General features: G+C 38.5%; 1 protein-coding gene across 1 annotated transcript in view; it reads left to right on the top strand.

The window, feature by feature from the left end:
• The window catches only part of ipo11 (importin 11), a 152,455-nt gene extending 128,987 nt beyond the window's left edge, over positions 1-23,468 (top strand). The window contains exon 29 of the mRNA XM_032516504.1: positions 20,827-23,468. Within this exon, the coding sequence (XP_032372395.1) occupies positions 20,827-20,991 (165 nt within the window). The 3' untranslated portion in view covers positions 20,992-23,468. The remainder of the gene's footprint in view (positions 1-20,826) is intronic.
• The last annotated feature ends 784 nt before the right edge of the window (positions 23,469-24,252 follow it).

The raw sequence follows: 24,252 nt of genomic DNA, 5'->3' as shown, positions 1-24,252 counted from the left end.
AAGTGTTTGTACACCAGAGTTGTGGAATCCTCAATGCGATGTATCTTTGACCTGGAATAGGAAAAAAATGTGCTAGGGGATCAGATCTCACCAGGACATGGAGGTTTAATATCTCTTAGAAAACTATATAGTCAGTTGGAGAGGGTGTTTAAGTTTTTATCACTGACAACTACAATACGATTCTCCCTGGGAAAAGGGCTGCCAGAATAGCAAAAACAATATTTCTGTGGACTTGTAAAAGGAAGGGAATTGGTCTGATAGCACCACTTAAACACTAATCTTAATTATTTATCTACAATAATCAATGTCTCACTATCTGCTTTAATAATAACAACAATGAATTGATCTAAAATTCTACTTTTATTGATATGTTCTTTTTTGTTTTTGTCACAGTTTAACTTGCTAATTTAAAAAAAAAAAAGTAAATATTCCTTCAAATCATTACTGTAAAATTGTGGTGTTGCTGATAGGAAAACACATTGCAACAAAAGTTTCCAACCACAGTTTAAAGGTTAAATTTCATTATAAATAAACCAAACTTCTGTTCTCATATGTGTATTGTGTATACATTATCCTTAAGGTCAAACAAAGCATTTCCTTCCTCATAAAACTAAACAGCTGATTTTTTTTTTTTTTAATCCTGTATTAACATCCATTTTTGCTAGTTTAAGGGTCTTCTTCTTCCTTGCATCTGTTGATAATTTTCAGCATTTCATTTCTTGTTACCGCCACCAACACCAATGAGCAGAAGAGTGTGACACTGGCGTTGGGAATGTGTATCGTGCCATGCATGTTCGTATGTGAGTGTTCTCATGTGCGGGCATTATTTCATAAAAAAACCATGACATTGATTTATTCTTCCTGCCTCATGCATACTGTACAGGAGCACTCAATGCCCCGAGACATCATCATCTTGGAATCATAAACTGGAAACCAAAAACATTTGTTTGCATTAGTGCTGGGCCTGTGCAGACAAATGACTAAAAAATGGGATGCTATGCAAATAGCAGTTCCACTTTCAACTTCAAGGGGAGGGGAAACCCATTTATTGTCCCCATACCAAAACAAATCAATAGCCCACAATAAGTGCTTTAAAAGCTTTTCCAAAGGGTCATGGTCCTTCATGAAAATTCAGAGAAGAGAGACCTGTATTTGTGGTCCTCAACAATTCACTGATTACACCTGTAAGAGCATGCTCAGATTTTCAATATTTTCAAAAGCCACTAAATATTAATTAAAGGGAACATTGAGGCAATCTTTTGATTGTGCTTGATTCGCTTGAACTTTATATGCACTACATATCACAGCAATTTCTTATGTTGATACTAATTAATACAATGAAAGGCAAGGCATATTTAAGTATTCCAAGTAAAGCCATTCATTAAGTTGATTTAGGCTATGGTAATCCTTCACAAACAGAATTAGTCAATTGCAAATTCTGTCCTCTGAAAGCCCTTCAGTGGAAGTCTAAAAGTAAAAAGGTTTGCGACGCTTGAAATCCCAGGTTACAATGGAAGCAAATCATTTCAGCCCTGAGATTGTATTTGCACCAAAAATGACATTATCACACTCATATACTGTATATTCAAAGCAAATATAATACATCTTCAGTTTTTGGTTTATATCACGTTTATATGGCAAAACATTTAAAATGTGCCTTTTTAGTTAAAGTAGGATGTCCCTTCTCTCTCACTGAGTGCTTTTTGTTCTGTGCATTTCCTTATAGCAACTACAGTTGTGCTTAAGTTTACATATCCATGTTAAATTTGACTAAAAAGAGTAATGAGTGAAGAGTAATTTGGGGTGGCAGTAGCTCAGTCCGTAGGGAGTTGGGTTGGGAACCGGAGGGTCACTGGTTCAAGTCCCCATATGGACCAAAAAGTACGGCGTGGGGATCGGTGGCTGGAGAGATGCCACTTCACCTCCTGGGCACTGCCAGGTGTTCTTGAGCAAGGCACCGTACCCCCCTAACCGCTCAGGGCGCTGGTTCAGCTGGCAGCCCACTCACTCTGACATCTCTCCAATAGTGCATGTACAGATCCTGAGCATGTTTGTGTATTTCAGGCCTGTGTGTGATTACACACAAAGTGTGTACGCGGAGTGCATTTTTTCCACTCAAAAAATGTTAGTGTCCATGGTAGAACTTCAGATATTACCACAAAGTAATGAAATATGTGTGGTAGGGCACCTTTAAAAACATTTTTCTTCGTGAATGTATTATGTATCATAGATAAATAAATGTTCTTCCTTAAAATATAGGGGGCATGAGTACAGTATATATACCCCTATGTTAAATTCCCATAGAAGCAGGCAGATTTTTATTTTTAAAGGCCAGTTATTTCATGGATCCAGGATACTATGCATCCTGATAAAGTTCCCTTGGCCTTTGGAACTAAAATATCCCCCCATCATATCACATACCCTTCCCCATACCTAGAGATAGGCATGGTGTTATTTCACTTAGCCTAATAGCAAGTTTGATATGCATTGAAAGATGATCTTACGGAAAGTTCCCAATGCCGAGCTCTAGGTATATTGAATGGTATTTGATGATCCGGGGTTGTTTTAATTCCAAAGGCTATGGGAACTTTATCAGGATGCATAGTATCCTGGATCCATGAAATAACTGGCCTTGGGGGAATTACTAAAATTAATGGGACTCTATAAGTCATAGTGTAGTCTAGACCGTCTCTATTTGTAAAGTGTCTCTACATAACCGTTATGATGTGATACTTTAAATAAAATTAAATTGAATTAAAAATGAAAATGTGCCTGCCTCTATGGAAATTTAACATAGGGGTGTGTATACTTATGCCACCTGTATTTTAAGGAATAACATTTATTTATTTCCAATACTTTATTCATTCACAAAGAACATTGGTGTCCTTAAAGGTTGAATTTTTTTTTTTTTTTTTATTCCTCTTTTTAGTCAACTTTAGCAGCGGTATGTTAACTCATGAGCATGACTTTTTGACATTCTCAAAAGTTCCAAACTGCAGAAGTTGCTGACTCCATCTTTCCACTCATGAGTCTCACAAATGCAGAAATTGGTCTTTCAGCTCCTGCCAGATGGCACAGCAGATTTCAGGCAGGATGTTGTACGTTTGACCCAGTTTGCAGTTCAAAGCCCCAGTTGCAAGAGTCCTCCACGTCACGGCCGATCCACCAGCCAAATCCACCGGAGCACCGTGAAAGTTTGCACTGACAAGTCAAAAAATGAGAATTATTTATAGGCCTTTATTTATGACAATCGAGATCTTTCACAGGTTGTTACATTGTAGCACATCCAAAAACTAATTTTGTTTCCATTGTATTTTGAAAGAATTGTTGAGGAAAGTTATTGAAAGTTGAGCCGTTTCAAAGGATGATGGAGCTTAGGATTCTACACATTACTTTACTGTATGTTGACATACATCTCATCTATACACTGGTGCACATGTGCATTTATAATCCAGATTAACACATATTAACACACATTAATCACTATAAACATGGGCAGGTGGACTCCTATTTTTTACTCCTATTATTTTCTTCATTCTTTTTTTGGCATACAAACAATTCAGTTTCACCATGCTTGAGTTTGTTTTAATAGTAGTAGTAGTTTTATTCCAGTGCATTATTAAAAGATTTACCTACTGTGTTTTGGGGCCAACGTTCTCCAAAACAGTAAGCTGAACTACAAGCACCTGCAAAATTTGCAAATGCGATGGATTCAGTTGCATTTTACAGTGAAAAGGATTGGAATTGTTAATAGAAAGATTTGAAGAGAGACTAGCGCAAACACATGAAAATCATCTCTACACATCACAAATTGATTGATTGTGTCAAATAAGCCTGAGCAGTTGCTGCTTGTAAAAACCACTAATGCCGTTTTAGTCTATTGACCAGTAGAAACGGACTGAAAAACTGCTCCAATAGTCACAGTATGACTTCAGAGATGGCAAAAGTACTCACTTTCCATACTTAAGTAGAAGTACAGATACTTGTGTTAAAAAAAATATTCTGGTAAAAGTAGAAGTACATTTTAATGGAAACAAGGCTCTTTATATGCCATTGCCTACATTTTAAATGGATGTCTGTCAATAGGCCTAAAACATCACATATGTATGATTATTGTGACAGAGACTGGGACTCCAGGTTAATAAGATCCGGACTGAGTAGCAAAATATGAATTCAATTGTGATTCAGTGAGAATTCACAGATCCAGTTCCTTTTTTTTTTTTTATCTTCCCCTTAACATTTAAAGAAGTGTGTGTGTGTGTGTGTGTGTGTGTGTGTGTGTGTGTGTGTGTGTGTGTGTGTGTGTGTGTGTGGTGTGTGTGTGTGTGTTGTGTGTGTGTGTGTGTGTGTGTGTGTGTGTGTGTGTGTGTGGTGTGTGTGTGTGTGTGTGTGGTGTGTGTGTGTGTTGTGTGCGCGTAAATATGGCTTTTGGAAAGAAAATAAATAATTAAATATGAATTACTTAACCTACAATTAAGAAGAGTTACACAGTGCATTTGCCAGGAGTTATTCTTGATGCTATCTCAAACATCTCTCTCAGATAAGGCCGAGGATGATTGGGAATGTCTTGCTGCTTGTCTGCCCAATCTCTGTGATCTCCATTTTCTATTGAGGAAGCGAACAATAATAACGGTAGCTAGTTTCCAACTTGGCCCCAGGTGTATCTGTTAAAACACGGACAGAGACGACGTCTCTCTTTTGATGCTTCATTACAGTCAAACGTGCAACTAACAAGCTAACCGGTGAAGAACACAAACAACAAAATCACTAACTGACTTACTTAAAATTTTCAAATAACAGGCTTAATGAACTGAACATAAGTTATATACGACTTACAGTTCTCAAGGACACACGCAAGATCTCTTTTTTTTTTTTATCTCACTTTTTTTTTCTCCTTGTGGCGCGCGCCTGCTCGCAGTGTGTCCGCGCTATTCTCCGACATGACGACCTCTTGTACAAAACGAAAGTAACGAGCCAATTTTGTAAAATGTAAGGAGTAGAAAGTACTGATATTTGTGTTAAAATGTGAGGAGTAAAAGTAAAAAATATCAGAAAAATGTACTTGAGTACAGTAACAAAGTAGTTGTACTTTGTTAATTCCCATCTCTGATGACTTTGAACTGCCTTTGTATCGTCTTAGTCACATTTTTATGTTGTGGCATGAAATTTCATTACATCCATACTGTGTAGCTTTGTGGGTTATTGCATTTGTATTTTACTGCATTTACTTAATCCACTACCATCACCATTTGTTTGCTGCTGAGCAGAAACACCACAGCACGATGCTGCCACCATCAAGCTTCACTGTGTTGCCTTAAGGATTAAGTACTACAGATCCAATCGAACCATACATCCTTCTTCCACTTTGCTCACACGGCTTTTTGGCACACCACACTGCTTCTTCAGAGTTGCTTGACCTCTAAGTGGCGTCTCTTGCTACTGTCCTTCCAAACTCCATTGCTTGGGTTTTGAAGGTGGGTTGCTCTGTGCAGATTTACAGCTCAATCTATGTTTTCCCCATTCCTTTTTAATATGCACTTGTGTGCACATGTGTGTACATGCATGCGCCACTCCTTCATTTAAAGGTATGGGTTTTCTAGTATGCGCCCTAATGACAGACTGGGGCTCTTACATTAATGCCCTCTGGTACAATACTAATTATAGTATTACAATTAGTGCCGCCTCATTTAGTGAGGAAATTACTGCGATCAAGGTCTTATCCTCCCTCTAAGTCAAGAGACCGTGAACTAATGAAACCCCTATTTTTTGGGGGACTTTTCCGCCTTTATACAGCTTAACAGCTAGGTGAGAAAAGGGAGTGAGAAGGGGAAGACATGCAGGAAATTTTCACAGGTCAGAATCAAACCCTGGACCTCTGCGTCGAGGCCTAAACCACCCGCTCTACCCACTGGCCCAACCCGTGTGTCCTCCTTGATGCTTATTTAACGTGCTGTCTGTTTTCTGTATGGTTGATCAATCTTTGTCCCTGAATATAATAACGCTGATGAATGTACATGGCCTTGTTTCTAAGGTCACTGTTCTGTCTCACTCTGTTTGGTTTTCATTTTATTTTGGCAGTGCAGCCTAGGGCATGCTTGGTATTTATGCCATGTTCACACTAGTGGCGGCTGCTGGCCTTTCATAAAATCTGTCTTAAGAATTGTCCATTTTTTATAATATAATATATATAATCATACATTATAACATAATAATTTATTATATCCGTGAGATGGTTCCATCAAGAAGAATGGCCAGCAACACATTTTCTTTGTCACAGCATTTCCAGTCAGCCAGCTAACTTTGTTATACTAGGAGAGCTGAAAAAAAACCTGTTACTTTGACCTATCTTTTGCAATAAATCAATCTTAGGTGTTAATAAATCAATCTTAGGTGTTGATGTGCCCTGCTGTTTAATTTTAAGTTTCTCCTCGTAATGAAAACTTTCAAATGGCTTTGCCAAAATCCGGTCGACAATAGTAGAATTGTCTGCCATTGTGTGCAGTTTGCTAGCTGGCTAGTTCACCCCTACAACACTAGCCTAGCCTACTGTATGTATGAATGAATGAACAAACGATCTAACAAAACAATATTAAACTCAAAGGAAGACATGTGAATTTCAGGTTAAACTGAAACAAGGAGTGTGGTGTATAATTGTATGAAATGTATGATGAAATTTGGCTAGCAATTTCGCCGAGGAAATACCAAGAAATAGGTTGCAGCAGTTCGTCTTTCAACAAAAACTCACAAAATCCGCAATGGAACTGAGCTCGTAGCTTCGGCATCTTTTTATAGGACAAAATCGCTGTCAGTCAAAAGGAGATGCAGCCTTTCGACAGACCCTCCAATCATCACGCAGAAGCCCAGCGTCCAAGCCAGCCCACTCCTCCTTTGACCCCCCAGAGATGCAGAGCGTCCGTGGGCGGGACATAATCGCTGCATTTATCCAATGACCGCATAGTTTTGAAGCACTTAAAAAAACTGTCCAAAACAGCCCCACTGAAGTCCATGGATGCTAGGCTTCAACAAGGAAATGCACTGTGATGCTCCGGGAATGTATTAGAAGGAAATCAAGTCAGCTGATTCTGAACAAACTCGTCTTTGAGATGAACATATTCCATTGCATTTTTAGTCAATAAAATGGTAACACAATATTATAGATCTGACCATCAATTTCTTGACATTTTAGGGGAAACTGAGCTTCCCTTGCAGGCTTAAAGAAATCACCATTGGTCCACACTAATTTTGAAAATGTTGCTCATACATTGCAATTATTTACCTCCACACAAGAATTTTAAGAGCATTTTTTAAAAGTTTGCCAGCAACACTGAAATACCATAACAACGGAAACATTGGTAAATCTCTGCTTCATACTACTGTTGAGAGGATAGTTGGTAGCATTGGATGATTTGACAAACATGGCTTATTTATTCTGCTTGTTAGCAGGCTATTGTTCTGTTGCCTCCAACTGTGTGATTGCCTGTTCTGTGTTTCAGTAAAAGCAATCGCAAATTATAGTGTTGTCACTGAAATGGCCTTCTGTCCTTAAGGTGTGTCTTTTTTTAACAAAGATTATACTTCACAACGTTTTTCTGCAGAAACACTGAAAACCTGTATTGTGGTTTATATCTTGTCAGTTTTGCAGAAAAGTACTTTTAGCATGTTAATTGCCATACTTCAGCATTTTCAGGAAACCGTAGAATCCACATTACAATGCAGGAAAAGCGTTTTGTAATATATTTATTTTAAAGAGCATGTTGATAAAGGTCAGTGGTGGAAAATGCATTTTTCATTTGGATGGAAGTTAACCCGATATTTAACACTATCGCCACATCTTGTTTTTGCTGACCTCAAGGGGTTTCCTCGCACCTTGCTGCAGCGATGTAGAAGTGTACTCCAGAGTAGAGCCCGACCGATATATAATGTTATGTAAAACAGGTGATTTAACGCCCCTGCTCATTTTACATCCAGTTTAACAACTAAACTAAATGCTGAGGGAACATTACTATGTGTTTTCATGTTGGTTTTGAGTGGTAGGACTATGCACCTCCACTAAGCTGGAAAAGGTTTTAAACAGTAAGGGAATACAGCGTGTCAGGGGGAATACGTCTACTACCAATGACTCCACATTATTAAAGATCCCATAGGTAAGGTAGTCACTGAGGTAGACTCCACAGATACAGTTCATCTCAAAGGATTCTCTGTGCCACATGTACAGGTGCTGATCATATAATTAGAATATCATGAAAAAGTTCAGTATTTCCATTCAAAAAGTGAAATTTGCATATTATATTCATTCATTGCACACACAGAGTGATATATTTCAAATGTTCATTCCTTTTAATTGTGATGATTATAACTGACAACTAATGAAAACTCAAAATTCAGGATCTCCGAAAATTAGAATATTGTGACAAGGTTCAATATTGTAGAAAGCTGGTGCCACACTCTAATCAGCTAATTAATTGAAAACATCTGCAAAGGCCTTTTAAATGGTCTCTTTGTCTGGTTCTGTAGGCTACACAATCATGGGGTAGACTGCTGACATGACACCTGTTCAAAAGACAACCATTGACACATTGCACAAGGAAGGCAAAAGACAAAAGGTCATTGCTAAAGAGGCTGGCTCTTCACAGAGCTCTGTGTCCAAGCACATTAATAGAGTGGCAAAAGGAAGGCAAAGATCTGGTAGAAAAAAGTGTACAAGCAAGAGGGATAACCGCACCCTGGAAAGGATTGTGAAACAAAACCCATTCAAAAATGTGGGGGATATTCACAAAGAGTGGACTGCAGCTGGAGTCAGCGCTTCAAGAACCACCACGCACAGACGTATGCAAGACATGGGTTTCAGCTGTCGCATTCCTTGTGTTGAGCCACTCTTGAACAAGACACAACGTCCGCAGGGTCTCGCCTGGGCTAAAGACAAAAAGGACTGGACTGCTGCTGAGTGATCCAAAGCTATGTTCTCTGATGAAAGTAAATTTTGCATTTCCTTTGGAAATCAAGGTCCCAGAGTCTGGAGGAAGAGAGGAAAGGAACAGAATCCACGTTGTTCGAAGTCCAGTGTAAAGTTTCCACAATCAGTGATGGTTTGGGGGGCCATGTCATCTGCTGGTGTTGGTCCACTGTGTTTTCTGAGGTCCAGAGTCAACGCAGCCGTCTACCAGGAAGTTTTAGAGCACTTCATGCTCCCTGCTGTTGATCAACTATATGGAGAAGCAAATTTCATTTTCCAACAGGACTTGGCACCTGCACACAGTGGCAAAGTTACCAGTACCTGGTTTAAGGACCATAGTATCCCTGTTCTTAATTGGCCAGCAAACTCGCCTGACCTTAACCCTTTAGAAAATCTATGGGGTATTGTGAAGAAGATGATGCAGTGCACCAGACCCAACAATGCAGAAGAGCTGAAGGCCACTATCAGAGCAACCTGGGTTCTCATAACACCTGAGCAGTACCACAGACTGATCGATTACATGGCACGCTGCATTGCTGCAGTAATTCAGGCAAAAGGAGCCCCAACTAAGTATACTTTTCATGTTCTTACTTTTCTGTAGGCCAACATTTCTAAAAATCCTTTTTTTGTATTAGTCCTAAGTAATAATCTAATTTTCGGAGATACTGAATTTGGGATTTTCATTAGTTGTCAGTTACGATCATCACAATTAAAATAAGTGAACATTTCACTCTGTGTGTGATGAATGAATATAATATGCAAATTTCACTTTTTGAATGGAATTGCTGACATAAATCCACGATTTCATGATATTCTAATTATGTCCAGCACCTGTATGTAACATTAAACATAATTTATAAAATCATGCCAGCAAGTATTATTTTAATAGCATAGTATTATATGCAAAAAAAGGTATGAATAAAGGTTTAGTGTGCGTGCGGGCGCCTGTTTCTGCATGTTGTTTGGTCTCCCTCCCAGCTTTCCTTTCTGTTTTTTTGCTGTGGGACGCATTCTTATGTCTCAGTGTATGGTTTGTAATTGTGTGGTGTGTGTGTGTGTGTGTGTGTGTGTGTGTGTGTGGGGTGTGTGTGTGTGTGTGTGTGTGTGTGTGTGTGTGTGTGTGTGTGTGTGTGTGTGTGTGTGTGTGGTGTGGTGTGTTGTGTGTGTGTGTTGTGGTGGTGTGTTCAAATATGGCTTTTGGAAAGAAAATAAATATTAAATATGGATTACTTAACCTACAGTTAAGAAGAGTTACACAGTGCATTGGCCAGGAGTTATTCTTGATGCTATCTCAAACATCTCTCTCAGATAAGGCCGAGGATGATTGGGAATGTCTTGCTGCTTGTCTGCCCAATCTCTGTGATCTCCATTTTCTATTGAGGAAGCGAACAATAATAACGGTAGCTAGTTTCCAACTTGGCCCCAGGTGTATCTGTTAAAACACAGACAGAGACGACGTCTCTCTTTTGATGCTTCATTACAATCAAACGTGCAACTAACGAGCTAACCGGTGAGGAACACAAACAACAAAATCACTAACTGACTTACTTTAAATTTTCAAATAACAGGCTTAATGAACTGAACATAAGTTATATACGACTTACAGTTCTCAAGGACACACACAAGATCTCTTTTTTTTTATCTTACTTTTTTTTCTCCTTGTGGCGCGCGCCTGCTCGCAGTGTGTCCGCGCTATTCTCCGACATGACGACCTCTTGTACAAAACGAAAGTAACGAGCCAATTTTGTAAAATGTAAGGAGTAGAAAGTACTGATATTTGTGTTCAAATGTGAGGAGTAAAAGTAAAAAATATCAGAAAAATGTACTTGAGTACAGTAACAAAGTAGTTGTACTTTGTTAATTCCCATCTCTGATGACTTTGAACTTTGTATCGTCTTAGTCACATTTTTATGTTGTGGCATGAAATTTCATTACATCCATACTGTGTAGCTTTGTGGGTTATTGCATTTGTATTTTACTGCATTTACTTAATCCACTACAATCACCATTTGTTTGCTGCTGAGCAGAAACACCACAGCACGATGCTGCCACCATCAAGCTTCACTGTGTTGCCTTAAGGATTATGTACTACAGATCCAATCGAACCATACATCCTTCTTCCACTTTGCTCACACGGCTTTTTGGCACACCACACTTCTTCTTCAGAGTTGCTTGACCTCTAAGTGTCCATTGCTTGGGTTTTGAAGGTGGGTTGCTCTGTGCAGATTTTTTGTGTAATTTTACATTTACATTTTTATGGTTTGTAATTGTTTGTATCTGAGCATATGTGTGTGTGTGTGTGTGTGGTGTGTGGTGTGTGTGTGTGTGTGTGTGTGTGTGTGTGTGTGTGTGTGTGTGTGTGTGTGTGTGTGTGTGTGGTGTGTGTGTTGTATGTGTATATATATATATATATATTATATATATATATATATATTAAAGGGTTACCTCAGATAGGCTACGGAGGCTAAAAGCCTGATTTAATAACTTGTGGCACAGAGTTTTAATATCAGGCTTATCTCATACAGTATATTTTACATTTAAAATATAAGTATAAGAATATGTAAAGCACTAACACAAGGTTGTGTATACATGCATATATTAAAAATTCAGAATATGCATGCGTATGCACATGCATGTAGGTTTCCGTTAATCAAGGCAGTGTATGTCGTGACACCAGTGGATACTGGACATTTGCAGGACTGGAGTAGGAGAAGCCTGAGGTAATGGGATTATTCTAAGACTCATATTCAGCAGGCCTATTCCCACCAAGCCAGTGCAGCTCTGCCAACACATAAACTTATATATAGACTTTCACTGTCATGCATAATATCCTTTAACCACACTCACAAATGCTTTCATCAAAACTGGCATACTAACAATCATTTGCGTCCCTTATTCGTTCAGACAGTCAAGCATTTAAAGTTCTTCTCTTAACATGCCACCTCAGATGTTTACGTTGCTTTTTAGAGAGTATTTAAAGGGTAAGGCTGGCAATGTTTATTTTGTCATTTTTATTGTCAATAAATCCCATGAAAAGAGCAAAGCTGACAATGTGTTAGTCCGTTTTGCAATACTTCCAACTTTCGCATCCTTTCTCTGGCACTCATCCCCGAGCCCATTTACTCCTACTAGAGACATCAATCTTCCATAACTTCGGTCGGTTACACAGATGAACAAGATCTATCAGGCTTAGGATTCCCATACAATACTTTTATTAGTAGCATCAATTCATTGTTGGGTTCATTCTTTTTGTGGGATTTGTTGACAATAAGAAAGATAAATCTCACCAGTGTTTTCTTTTAAGTGTAATTTAACTCCACATATAAATAGAACAAGTATAACCTGTTTATTTTAATTAGTATTTTGCATACGCACAGCATCATAATCAAAGTCGTCATGATTAGTTTTTTCTTCCTATCATATCTTGCCCAATTCTTTTTTCTGTCTTCTGCTTTTCTTTTTATCGCTTCATCTGATCACTCCCAGACCCCTTCCACTTTCTTCACATCTTCTCTGTCGCTTCTTTTCATCCTGCCTCTCATTTATCTTCTACACTCTCCAATGCATGAAGACCTGTGCTTCTTTATCACTGAACCATGGCAGGGGGCATAGCACTCTCCCTCTATCCTTTCTGCTCATCATCACACTGATTCTTTTCTTCTTCAAGCCTCCACTCGTCTCATCTTCCCTTCCCTGGCATTTTTGCCTCGACCGGAATATAATATTTGGTCTGTGCACAATCAGGTTGTCTGTGCTCTTGATCTTCATGCAGATTGTTTTTTTCTTGCCATTTATCGCTTGGTTGTTTTTTCCCCTCACCCCTGGTTTCACTCCACTTATGGTAGTATGTGTTTGTACCTATACTTTTCGAGGCAAAACACACCTTGCTTCTATTTGTTTATCACTCCTCTGCACCTTCCACTGTCTTACTGTTGCCTTTATCTTTCCCTCATACATCCGCACACCCTGATTACTCTCCCATTTAATCTACCTGATAGTCCAAACATTTAATGTACTAATCTTCTGTTTTACCTCAAGTGACCTGAACCAAAAATGTTTCACATGAATAACTCCTATCAACTAGTTGACTTTCTTCCTCGTCTTGATACATTTGTATTCTGATATTAGTTCCAAATCCTTGTGGGCACCAGACTGCCATAATTAAGCCATATTTTGGTGGATGTGTCACTACTGGACTTTATTTATTGGAGAATTTATTGTGGGAATATTGGTCCCAACCAGGCTAACAGCCAGGATTTATTAATCCTGAGGCCTATTCTGTTCACTCAGCAGTAGGTTTACCTTATTATCAGCCTGCATTAAAATACAACATGTACATTGCTGTTCATTTAAGTTCTGTCATTTAAAGTTGTGCACATTATTTTTTTATCCGTATTCATGTGACATTGTTAATGTTGCTGTATGAAGACTGCTGTTCATATTGTTAGAAGTTTAATGAATATATTACTGTAGATGTGGAGATAATTAGAAAAGGCTGATGAAGTTGCAAATGTGTTTTAAATGAAGTCCGTTACTGAGGGCAATATATAAAGTGCTTTTACTGTGACAAAAGTCAGAGAAGTCTTCATTTTAACTGGGAAAATGTAAAATCCTCAAATAAACTGTAAAACAGTCATGCAAAAATCCAACTGCTGTATTTAATTAGCAGTGAAGTTATGGCAGTCTTTACGCTGCCAATTCTTCCGGGCCTCATGCCTTTGCAAATGCCTGTACACAAAACAAATATATTTCTTATAAAGTTATGCAAAAAACATCCCAAACAGCAGCATATTAAAGGGGCCGAAGGTCTTAAATAACTAACTTTCTGTCATATTTTCTGAGACTGACCCTATGTTTGAGTAGAACTACATGAAGCATTTAATTTAAAAACAAATCTGGCTCCTCTGGCACCACTTACAGCCTGTAATGCGATTTGCAAAAATCTACAGCTACCTGTTCAGATTTACCAATCAGGGCCAGAGCGGTGTCTAATTGTGTATCAATAACTGCTCATGCACACTAATTCATAAGTGTTTAATTCACTAATTGGCTAACTCCTGGATCTTCTCAATCCTACGTACAGCAGTTTTAAGTACAAAGTAAAGCTGTTGCAATTTTATGTGTGAACAAATGGTATGTACTAGGGCTGCAAATAATGATTATTTTCATAGTCAAGTAATCTGTTGATTATTTTCTTGATTAATTGAGGATTAGTTGTTTCATCAACAAAAAAAGTCAAAACATGGTGAAAAATGTGGATCAGTGTTTCCCAAAGTCCAAAATGACATACTCAAATGGCAGTTTTGTCCAAATCTCAAAGATTTTCAGATTCTTGTCACAAAGGACAGAAGAAACTAGAAAATATTCACAAAAAAACATGTATTGGCAACAAACACATTTGCGAGATCTTTTTTGCGAGGTTGTTGACTTTGTTTTGCGAGATATCGAGTTTCGTTTGCAAGATATCAAGTTTTATTTCTTGCAAATCCATTAAACAATAAGGCTAATCTAGTTAGCTAGTAGCACGGAGCTTGCTAGCTAGCATCTTGCTATCTAGTAGCACAACATGATTACATCTCCTTGGTTGTCTAAATAGATCCAATGTTTATTTTGATAACCATTGCTAATTAATACATGCCAAAGTGAAGTGTTATAATCATTATAACACTTCACTTTGTTACTTCACTTTAACACTTCACTTTCAAAATGTCCATTATAATATAATGGACATTGTTGTTGACTGTTGATGTCAATGACTGCGGGCTAAGCGTAGTAGCTAGCTAGTATCTAGCTAGTAGCATGACATGATTAAATCTCCTTGGTTTTCTAAATACATTGTTTATTTTTACTTTGTCTTGAGTAAATCATTTGCCATGTAGAAATATCACTTGTACCAAAAAATATGATTTATGAGGTTATTGCTGTTGGACTGCTATTATGATTTCAAGCTGGGGAGACTGTCTTCACCTACTTGCACAGGTTTTTTGGTCTTGACAGGAAGGCTTGTTGCGCATCCAGGCATGCTGAAATACCGCAAGCAAATTCTTGCATATTTTCTCCCACCCACTCATATGATGTCGGCATCCCTATAACAATTGTTTTAAATAACTGTAATTAGTATAAAAGGGCAGCGACTACATGAGAAGGTAAACGATTGCAGTCATTCTACTCCATATTGTGTATGATTTCATCTCCTGAGAGTCAACTTCAACTGACCCAGACTGGAACAGTCGTGATTAGGATTTTGGCTCCTAATGATCACAAAAACAGAATAATCGATTAAAACGATTAGGACATTACATTTTTCAAGTCAACTCTTATTTTGTCTTGTTTTCTGAATGGAAACAAAAATGTTCAAATGGGAAAAGTATTAAGTGTTCAATAATTGTAATTTCAATATTGATCAAAAGTAATCGGGATAATGATTTTGTCCATAATCGAGCAGCCCTTGAACAGCAACTGATCAGTCATCACACCCAAATAAAACCAAGCCTTTTTCGCTTTTCAAGCAGCATTTGGATTTTGTATCTTATACACCCGTGGAGGCTTGTGTTGAGATTCTCAAACAATAATATGCTTTGAGTCATATTTGACCACTTGCAAAAGCTTGCATGTCTAGTCAGCATTGCCAAAGGCGACTGGCTGGCGAACCCTGTTGATGTGTCATGAATTATCTGATCAAATTAACATCTGCCCGCAGTGTAATCCTCTGAACCCTACACAGTCAGCATCCCATTACACAGAACAGTTCCTAATTTACACTTTAATACATCATACACCCCCACAGCTCTTTAAATCACACTGAAGTGAGTGCACACACAAACACATTACTCATGTACTGTATCAGTGTGTTTGCAGTTAGACTTCAGGCACCATTGACAAGTACAGGCTCTTGCTTCATTAACTCCAGTTAGCAATTGCCTGCCTGACTTTCCTTTAATGTCCTCTGCTACAAATATGCTTTTCCACTGAATAGAGCAGCTGACTGTGGTGAGTAAATGACTGAGAGGAATGAAGTGGTAAATGGAGAGGAATGAAAATAAGAGGTTTGAGTAATCAGAAGGTTAAAGTAAAATGGATTCTTAATAGGCCCACTTGTGTTAATTGTGAGTTTATTATCCGGGAGTTTGTGCCTGTTTTGTTAATCCCAGATTTCCTGCAACAGCAGGATATATTACTGTAGCTGGTTTTTAATAAGACTGCTTTCCTTTTGTGTGGACTTCACTCATATGTATCTGGGTTGTTGGCACACTTGTTGTGTGTGTTGTAGTGGGAGATAGGCCTGCACGATATTGGAAAAATCTAAAGTTGCGATTTTTTTTTTTTCTTTCTTTTTTTTTTTTTTTTCCTGCGATATATATTGCGATATGAAGAAAGAAAAAGTACTTTTTAAAAGATGACATAAATATCCCTATTTAGGAATAATAAATCATTCTCGACTACTGCGGTGGTTTTGTAGGGGAGTGCATCTACATAGAAGAAAAAAATGAGGATATTTTCTAATGGGTACCATTCTTTGTTGAACTTTAATGCTTTACACACACCAAAGCAAGTAAGCACTGAGACTAACGTTACTCTTCTGAAGTGGTTTTGGAGGGAAATTAGGTAGAAATACGCTGGTTGACTAGCATGACACCATTGTATTCATTTAATCATCAATCCAGGCTAACGTGAATGACAGTGACTGCATGTTGCGTCCTCTAAATGTCATGTCGTGGTCGACTATCAGGGCCAGCTCGTTAGTTTGATAAATAGATCAGACCTGCATGTCACGCGCACTAGCAACAAACTCTGTGTATCCAAGAACAATGAAATCAGTGGAAATGACGTTAGATCAAACAAAGGCTTCTGTAGTAGATTAGTGTTAAGTTTCCAGCGTCACGGCTCCGAACCGTAACGTTAGTTGGGACTGGTAGCAGCTTTCTGCATATTTCTTTAGGCTAACTATATTAGCTTTAGCCTGGCTGGTAGCAGCTTTCTGCAAGGGGAAATGGCCGGGAGAGGTTGTAATTATGTTGCATAAATCAGGTGATTTATTTCGTATTTGCAGCAACTATAAAACACAACTACCATAGCGTCACTGACTACCCATCAAAACTATGCGCATCACTGTGTCAGCAGCAGCTGCTGCCTACGGTACTTTTCTACACACGGAACGCCTCACTTTCCATAACAAACCCCGTCGGACTAAGGTCACACACACACGTTGCCCACATGGTTACCTGTCTTAAAGGGGAAGGGTCGGCCGGTAATAATCATGGAAAATGAGAACGGGGTTTAGTTTAGAAGTTTACTTTTCTATCTAGCTGCAAAAAAGTTTTCCTGCGATGTGACTGTCGCGAATGCGCACATCGCGATGTCGATGCTAAAACACAACATCGTTCAGCCCTAGTGGGAGATGTTTAAAATTATTGAACAACACGTTTTTACAGTAATGGCGGCATGGGTGGCTTTACTATGTTTGGTTTGGAAAAGGGCAGCAATAGTCCAAGGAAGAGGGCTTTCACAGGCCCTGTCTTTTCATCTGTGTCTCTTCATCTTTCTCTGCCTCCTCTCATGTTGCCCACTCCTCTCTTTCCTTCTCTGCATCCTGAACAATGAGGTACAGCTGCCCCCTCTCACTGCGTCCCACGTCATCTTGTTTTCATTGCTTTCTTTATGGTGTTCTCTGCCACAATGGCATCCTGCCAGTTTCCGGTAACCTCCTTTTTTTTTTGCACGACAATACTCCTTTCTCTTTCTGCATTTGTTTTCCTGTGTTGCCCCTTTCTTCACTTTCCTCTTCACCTTTCCTTTTTGCACGGCAATCAGATCCTCACCTCTTCTAGCCTCACATCTCCTTTGTTCTTTTGTTTTTCTTTTCTTCTCTATTGTCTTTTCATCCCCCAGGGATGACACTGGATCATACATATTGTTCTTATTGTCATAACTTCCACTCAGCAGATATATTTGTATCAGCGCTGTATTGTACATGGAGTCTCGACAGCAGGTGTCCTCAGCATTTTCTTCCATATCTCAGCGATCTTAAGCGTTTTTTTTTCAAGCTCACATCCTGTTAACATTCTCTATTTAACCATCTCTTCTAGAGGTGGAATCACCAGAGGTCTCACGATATATCATCCACCATACTTATGTCACGATATGGTATTATTGCGATTTTAAACATATTGCAATATTCTACGATACACTGTAATTCATTACCTTTTTTCCAACTTTAAATTTTTCCTAATTTCAAATCATGTCCCCAAACTTGGTCAACATCGGTTTTATCTAAAAAGATAAATTTCTCCGTTTGTTCATCACACTTCAATTGTATCGCTGCAAAATGGGATTGTCAATCAAACAAACTGACCAATAGATATATAATAAAAGATCGATACTTGGTGTCTGTGTATCGATACAGTATTGCCAGGGAAAATATCGCAATACTATGCTGTATCAATTTTCCACCACCTCTAGTCTCTTCATCTGTTGCATCTCTGTCATATTTTCCTTTTAATTTTACACTTCTTCAAACACTCCTAGAAGTGCTCAGTCACTCAAACACCTTTTATTCTCTTTGTGCTTTGGCTGAGACATTATACACCTTATCTCCACAGAAGACTTTGCCTAATTGCCTTTTTCCCCCAACTAAACCAGAATTAACATCTGTATTTATTGGGATTTATGCAGATGTGTGTCATTGTTTTTTCCCCAGTTAGATTAGATACTTAAGAGCATCATAGTAATTAAGACATGCTTACTAAGACCTTTTTATATTCGACACACACAACATTAGAGGGTACAGTCCAACACAGACACATACACATCCTGGAGGTCCCTGTGCTGAAGGTAATTATGAAGGTTAGATGACAGCTATTTCCATTAAGCCACTCTCCAACAGCCACTCTTCACTAGTTTGATTGCACTGTAATGACAAAGAACTAATTAGCATGACAAGTATTCTCTTGATTGGCTAGAGATCAAGAGTTGTTATTACAATAATCTTCTTCTCAAAGGACCCACTGTGTTTTGTCTTTGGGATTTGTAGTGCTCTTCTGGGACTGAGTGAGTAAGAGTCCACAAGCTTGCCCAAATGTTTGTGTATGATAGATTATTAAAAAAAGATTAGGTCACCTTGGTGTGTAGTTCAGTACCCGGCCTGCTTTCAAAAGGTTAGAGGAGGAGGGTTAAGCAACATCACATAATAATCATCATCATAACAGTCATAATGAATCTGTGGGGAAATCAAAGTGAGTGAGCCAGCATACAGATTTAGGCACACAGGTGCACAAATACACATGCATGAATATCACTTTAAATAATAATTTAAGGGTATGAAAGATTGAAATGCAGATTAAATTTGCATTATACAGAAAGTTTTGTTTACGTTTATATAATTACTTTTTTAATTGATTTTGTTGCCTTTTCTGTATATAGGAATAGGATTTGTGGTATGGTGTCCACAGTATGTGTATACGCCTCTAATTTATTTGCAAAGTGCAGACTTTTAAACCTTTCTGTGTTGTTGTTTTCCTCTGCCATTTCTTCATTCCAAAGAAAAATAAATGAAATGTGTCGGCTCTAGTCAGCCATCCAACTTTTTCTTGCTTTTTTTCCCCTCTATTGTCAAGGATTATTTTTCCAGTGCTGCAGTCTGCGTAAGATGAATGGCAGCAACTGCATATACTGAATCATTTTCTGTAGTCCAAGCTTGGTGTTGGATGTATATGTCAAAGTTGGAGAGTTGCGTTTTCCTCCCTTTTTTTTGTCAAAAGGCACGAAAACAGTGAGGGCTTGCTTTTCTACTGAATGTCCTTTTCAACTACTTTTGCAGGTATGTTGTATTGACAACCTGAGCAGAAACGGGGGGAATTAAGAAAAAAAAAATCAGTAATTTAGTGTGGATAGGCCTTGGGTTTATCTCTTCATTCACTGTATAAATCATGCAACACCAAGAACCCTGCATAACGGCAATGTAGTGTGTAATTGTGGTCCAGGCTATACTGTATAGGACTAATCCTTAATTGTCCACAGTTGTAAATATCTAATCACCCTCATGCCAATAGATTTTTAACATTTAAAGTGAGATCTTGCTGGAATGAGATCAGTTAGTTAGTGCAGTGCATAGCTGGGATAAATGGTTAGATTGACCAGGAGGCCTTTGTTGAAGGAAAAAAAAAAAAGGCGTGAAAAACTGACAGCATTAGGCAAAAGATTCTTTGATTCTGCTGGAACGAGAATAACTTTTCAGATGCAATGCAAAGTGCTAGGTGTGAGAAAAGCTGGGCATAATATCATAATATCCAGACTGGGAAGCTTGTTAGAGAGAGCCCCTCTAAGCTATCTCCTACAAAATCTAATCTGGAATGCCTACAGAACAATTATGTGAAAGCCCTTTCTGACCCAGCCAAAACCACACTTGAGTCCCTTTACAAAATGTTGAGCTTGAGCAAATCGTCAACAAAGAATAAGAAAAAAGTAAATCCCCAAATTGAGATTTGCTACAACAGTGCTGACAAATCCAAGAAGAATCAAACCTTTAATTGGTGCCAAAATATCCAACCTCCCTGTATTTACCCAGTAAAGTAAGAGGGGATTAAAAAAGACATAATGCTTTCATGCAATTTGTTTTCCAGAAATGATGTTTCTTGTAAAGTGTTTAATTTAGACTGTTGACAAAAAGCCATAATTTATTTAATTTCAAATTCAGTGTGCAATTACGGCAAAGTCACTTTGTCTGAAAAGTTTCTGAAAGTAGTATATGTTAAACATTGCGTGCGAAAGAATATGAGCGGTCCATTTACTGTCGGTCAATTTCATATTTTAACAACCCCAACTTCCTCAAGTAGCATTGGAAATGTAATTTTTCTGTTTTCTTTGTCGCACTACAGTTGGCTTTGGAGGACCCGGTGCACAGTGTTTCCCTCCAGCAGTTTGTCTATGAGAAGCTGAAGGCGCAGCAGGCCATGATGGGGGACCAGGGCTTCGGGGTCCTGATGGAGACCGTGGACACAGAGCTCGTCAGGCAGCTCCAGGAGTTCCTCCAAGGCCTTTGAATCACCTCTACAATTCTTCACTACCTTACAGAACCATCTCCGCCTGTTTTTGAAAATGTACACGAAAGGCTAAGAATCTGCCCAACGTGTGGACAACCCCCCCCCCCCCCCCCTCCCAGCCGCTACCCATGCTTTGCCTTATCAATATTCAGACCTAGCCTTGTCGACTGTCCTCAGATAACACCCCTCGTCCCTTTCTCTAGTTTTTGATTCCTTTACATCCTTTTTTGTTTTTTACTAAGATGGGTTTTAAGTGGGTACTTTAAAATGTGAAAGTACCATCACACCTACATAAAAACATCACCACACTAGAGCTTCCACTCAATTATTGTAGTTTCTTCTCTTTCTGTGGTTTTAAGGTGGAATGGGTAGAAAATTGGACGGATGGTGTAAAAGTTGGGGTTTTGAGGAGGATATACTGTTCCCTGCAGGTGCCAGAGCAGGAGCCTCAGACTATTTTCTATGGAGAAACATAGCAGAAATGTGCATAAACCGTACCTAAAGGACCTAAAGCAGTGTTTACAGAATCTATTCTTAAAAAGAGAAAAAAAAGAAATGTAAATTTTTTTATGTATGTAAAGTATGGATGATATTCTGCATTTCAATATTTTAGTTTGTTTTTAGTTTGTGTTAATTTCTCTTCCATTTAAAGATAATAATTTTGTCCTAACCAGAGGTCAAGTTGAAGTAACTACTGAAAGAACTCATGAGTGTTTTTCTTTCTTTTTGAGTTGAGTTAGAGGGACATTTTGTTGACTGTAAAATGGGTGATTTTTAAATGGTTGATTGCTGAACCACATTTATATGTGCATACATACTGCTGCTATTTGATGGTGTGTTGGAGCACTTTAATAACCAAAAACTGTTTCATCTGTTTTCATCTTTTTCTCATTGGTATCTTCTCACATAACAGTGGTAGAACGCCTCGGAGCAGCGCAGCAGGATTATGCAAATTACGCTTTAGTTGCATTAAGACCCCCCCGTCTTAAACTGTTGCCATATTTCAGGTCTCAATAACTTGTACAAAATAGACATAACATAACATTAGACTGTGTCTTCACTATTTAATTTGATGAAGTCTGACCTAGGTAGCTGTTAAAGAAGTCCCATTGTGAGCCACTACAACTTTATGAGTCAAAATACATTGTATATGTCCTGCTGCCCTGCCAGTTCCACCAATTGGTTAGGACTTTTTAGTGGTAGAAATTAAGCTTTGATCTATTTGATTTGACAGAACAACCAGTTCTCCAGTCATTTTTTCACAGAACAATTGATTATTTGGACATTTGGCAAACCTATACAGTATTATATAAAAAAAAAGACTTAATATTGCCTTTAAAAGTGCACTCTGAGTTCCTGCATGCTCACTTCTGTTGACGCTTCAAGTCAATTCAAAACACACAGATCCTCTAGAGTTTTTGATACTGTTTCCAAAAAGTAATTTCAAGCATATTAGACCACTATTGCACTTGCATGAAGTTTAAAAACATGTTTCTGTAACTTTAATGACTAACTGTCAGTGACCCCCATACCCTCCCCCATCCATCTTGTCGGTGATTGGCTGGAGTGTTTTTTTTGTGTGTGTGTGTGTGTGTTTTTTGGGGCTTTTCCCCCTTTATTTCAGAGTGACAGTGGATAGACAGGAAAGGTGGGAGAGAGATGGGGGATGACACGCAGCAAAGGGCCGCAGGTCGGACTCGAACCCCGGGCCACTGCAGAGGACTCAGCCTACATGGGGCCCACGCTGTTACTCGGTGAGCTAGAGGTTGTCCCTTGAGTGTTTTGTTGTATTTCCTGCACAGGCTGTGCCTCTAGTGTTTGACCTTCACAACCCCTGTGTTGTCTCCCAAGACCGGGCTTTTTATCACAGTGTATTCAGGGGGCAGGCAGCTAGCGGATCAAGGAGAGATGCCAACGATTTGAGATAAAAGTTAAATTGCGCTGAAACCATGCAGGAACTCATAGGGCACCTTTTAATAGTTGAAAAAGAAATCTCTATACATAAACCTGTTTAATGCAGAATCCAGATGGGGTCGTATAAAAAGTATCTATTGTTTTCAGTGAAAAATGTAATTTACTTTGGGTTACACTGCCTTTATAATCCATTCTTCTGGAATTTATGGATAAATGTGGTTTTATTTGCTCTAGTTAGGTTGGTCAACTTCCCTGGGAAGGAGATCATCTTGACACTGTGATAGAGTTGAGTAGCAGTCAGAATAACGGCCTTATGCTTTCAGCCTTACCTATCCTTGAAACTAAAAAAAACTTTACTATTATGTTAATTTCTTAACTAGTGTAAACAGTAGATGATTTCTGTCCTCCTATTCTGTTAATGACCGCAATTATGAAGTTAAGAATGTAACTCGAAACACACTAAAGAGATGTTTTTGGGGTTATACGTTTGGTTACGCTTTGATGGGAAATAATCCTTGTTGCTTTTTCCAAAGCGTTCAATAAAATGCAGTAATCAGCCAAAAATATTAGTTTGTGTATTTCTATTTTTGATTGTACGATGTACTGTAACTGAAAACACATATCCTCTAGAGTCCTTGATATTGTTTCAAAAAAGTCATTTCAAGCAGATTCGACCACTATTGCACTTGCATGAAGTTTAAAAACTCCCCGACGGACTTGAAGACGGACCGTTGTCCTGGATACTGGACCACTGAGAGCTAAACGTTGATAGCGATGGAAAAGGGAAGACGAAGCATCTCTGAAAAGGCAATATCAATATCATATTTTTTTTATGCAATCTATGACCAGTTTGGGAGGGACCTCGGGGAAAAAAGGGAAACTGTTCAGTAATAGGTGTAATAATATAAAAATATTAGGAATTATTAAAAGTAATAGGAAAAAAACATAAAGGCGTGTGTGCTAATTGGAAAAATGCCTTCCCACACACAGATTGGGAATGGAGATGAATAGTCTACATCCATGAGGTTCTCCTAGGCTTTCAGCAAAATGCTACATCCGCATTGCTAGCATGCACATAATGACAATATTAGCATGATATTTCAGGTATAATGTAGGCTGATGGGAATTTTAAGTTTTGCACGTATTTGATTATAAACCAAAGTCAAAAATCAATTTTTCACTTCATGATATTGCTAGTTGAAATGTTACGGTGATAAGCAAATTAATAACTCTCTGTGGGGGGATGTGAATTTGTGCACCAAATGTTAGGACCGTAAATCCTAAATCTAAACTGCATGGTGACACTGGTGGAATTCAGGGCATCACCGAAGTTATTAGGATACATGT

Source organism: Etheostoma spectabile, chromosome 5, assembly GCF_008692095.1.
Source record: "Etheostoma spectabile isolate EspeVRDwgs_2016 chromosome 5, UIUC_Espe_1.0, whole genome shotgun sequence".
In the NCBI taxonomy this organism is placed as follows: domain Eukaryota; kingdom Metazoa; phylum Chordata; class Actinopteri; order Perciformes; family Percidae; genus Etheostoma; species Etheostoma spectabile.
Note: the sequence above shows the minus strand (reverse complement) of the source record. Positions and strands in the feature narration are given on the sequence as shown.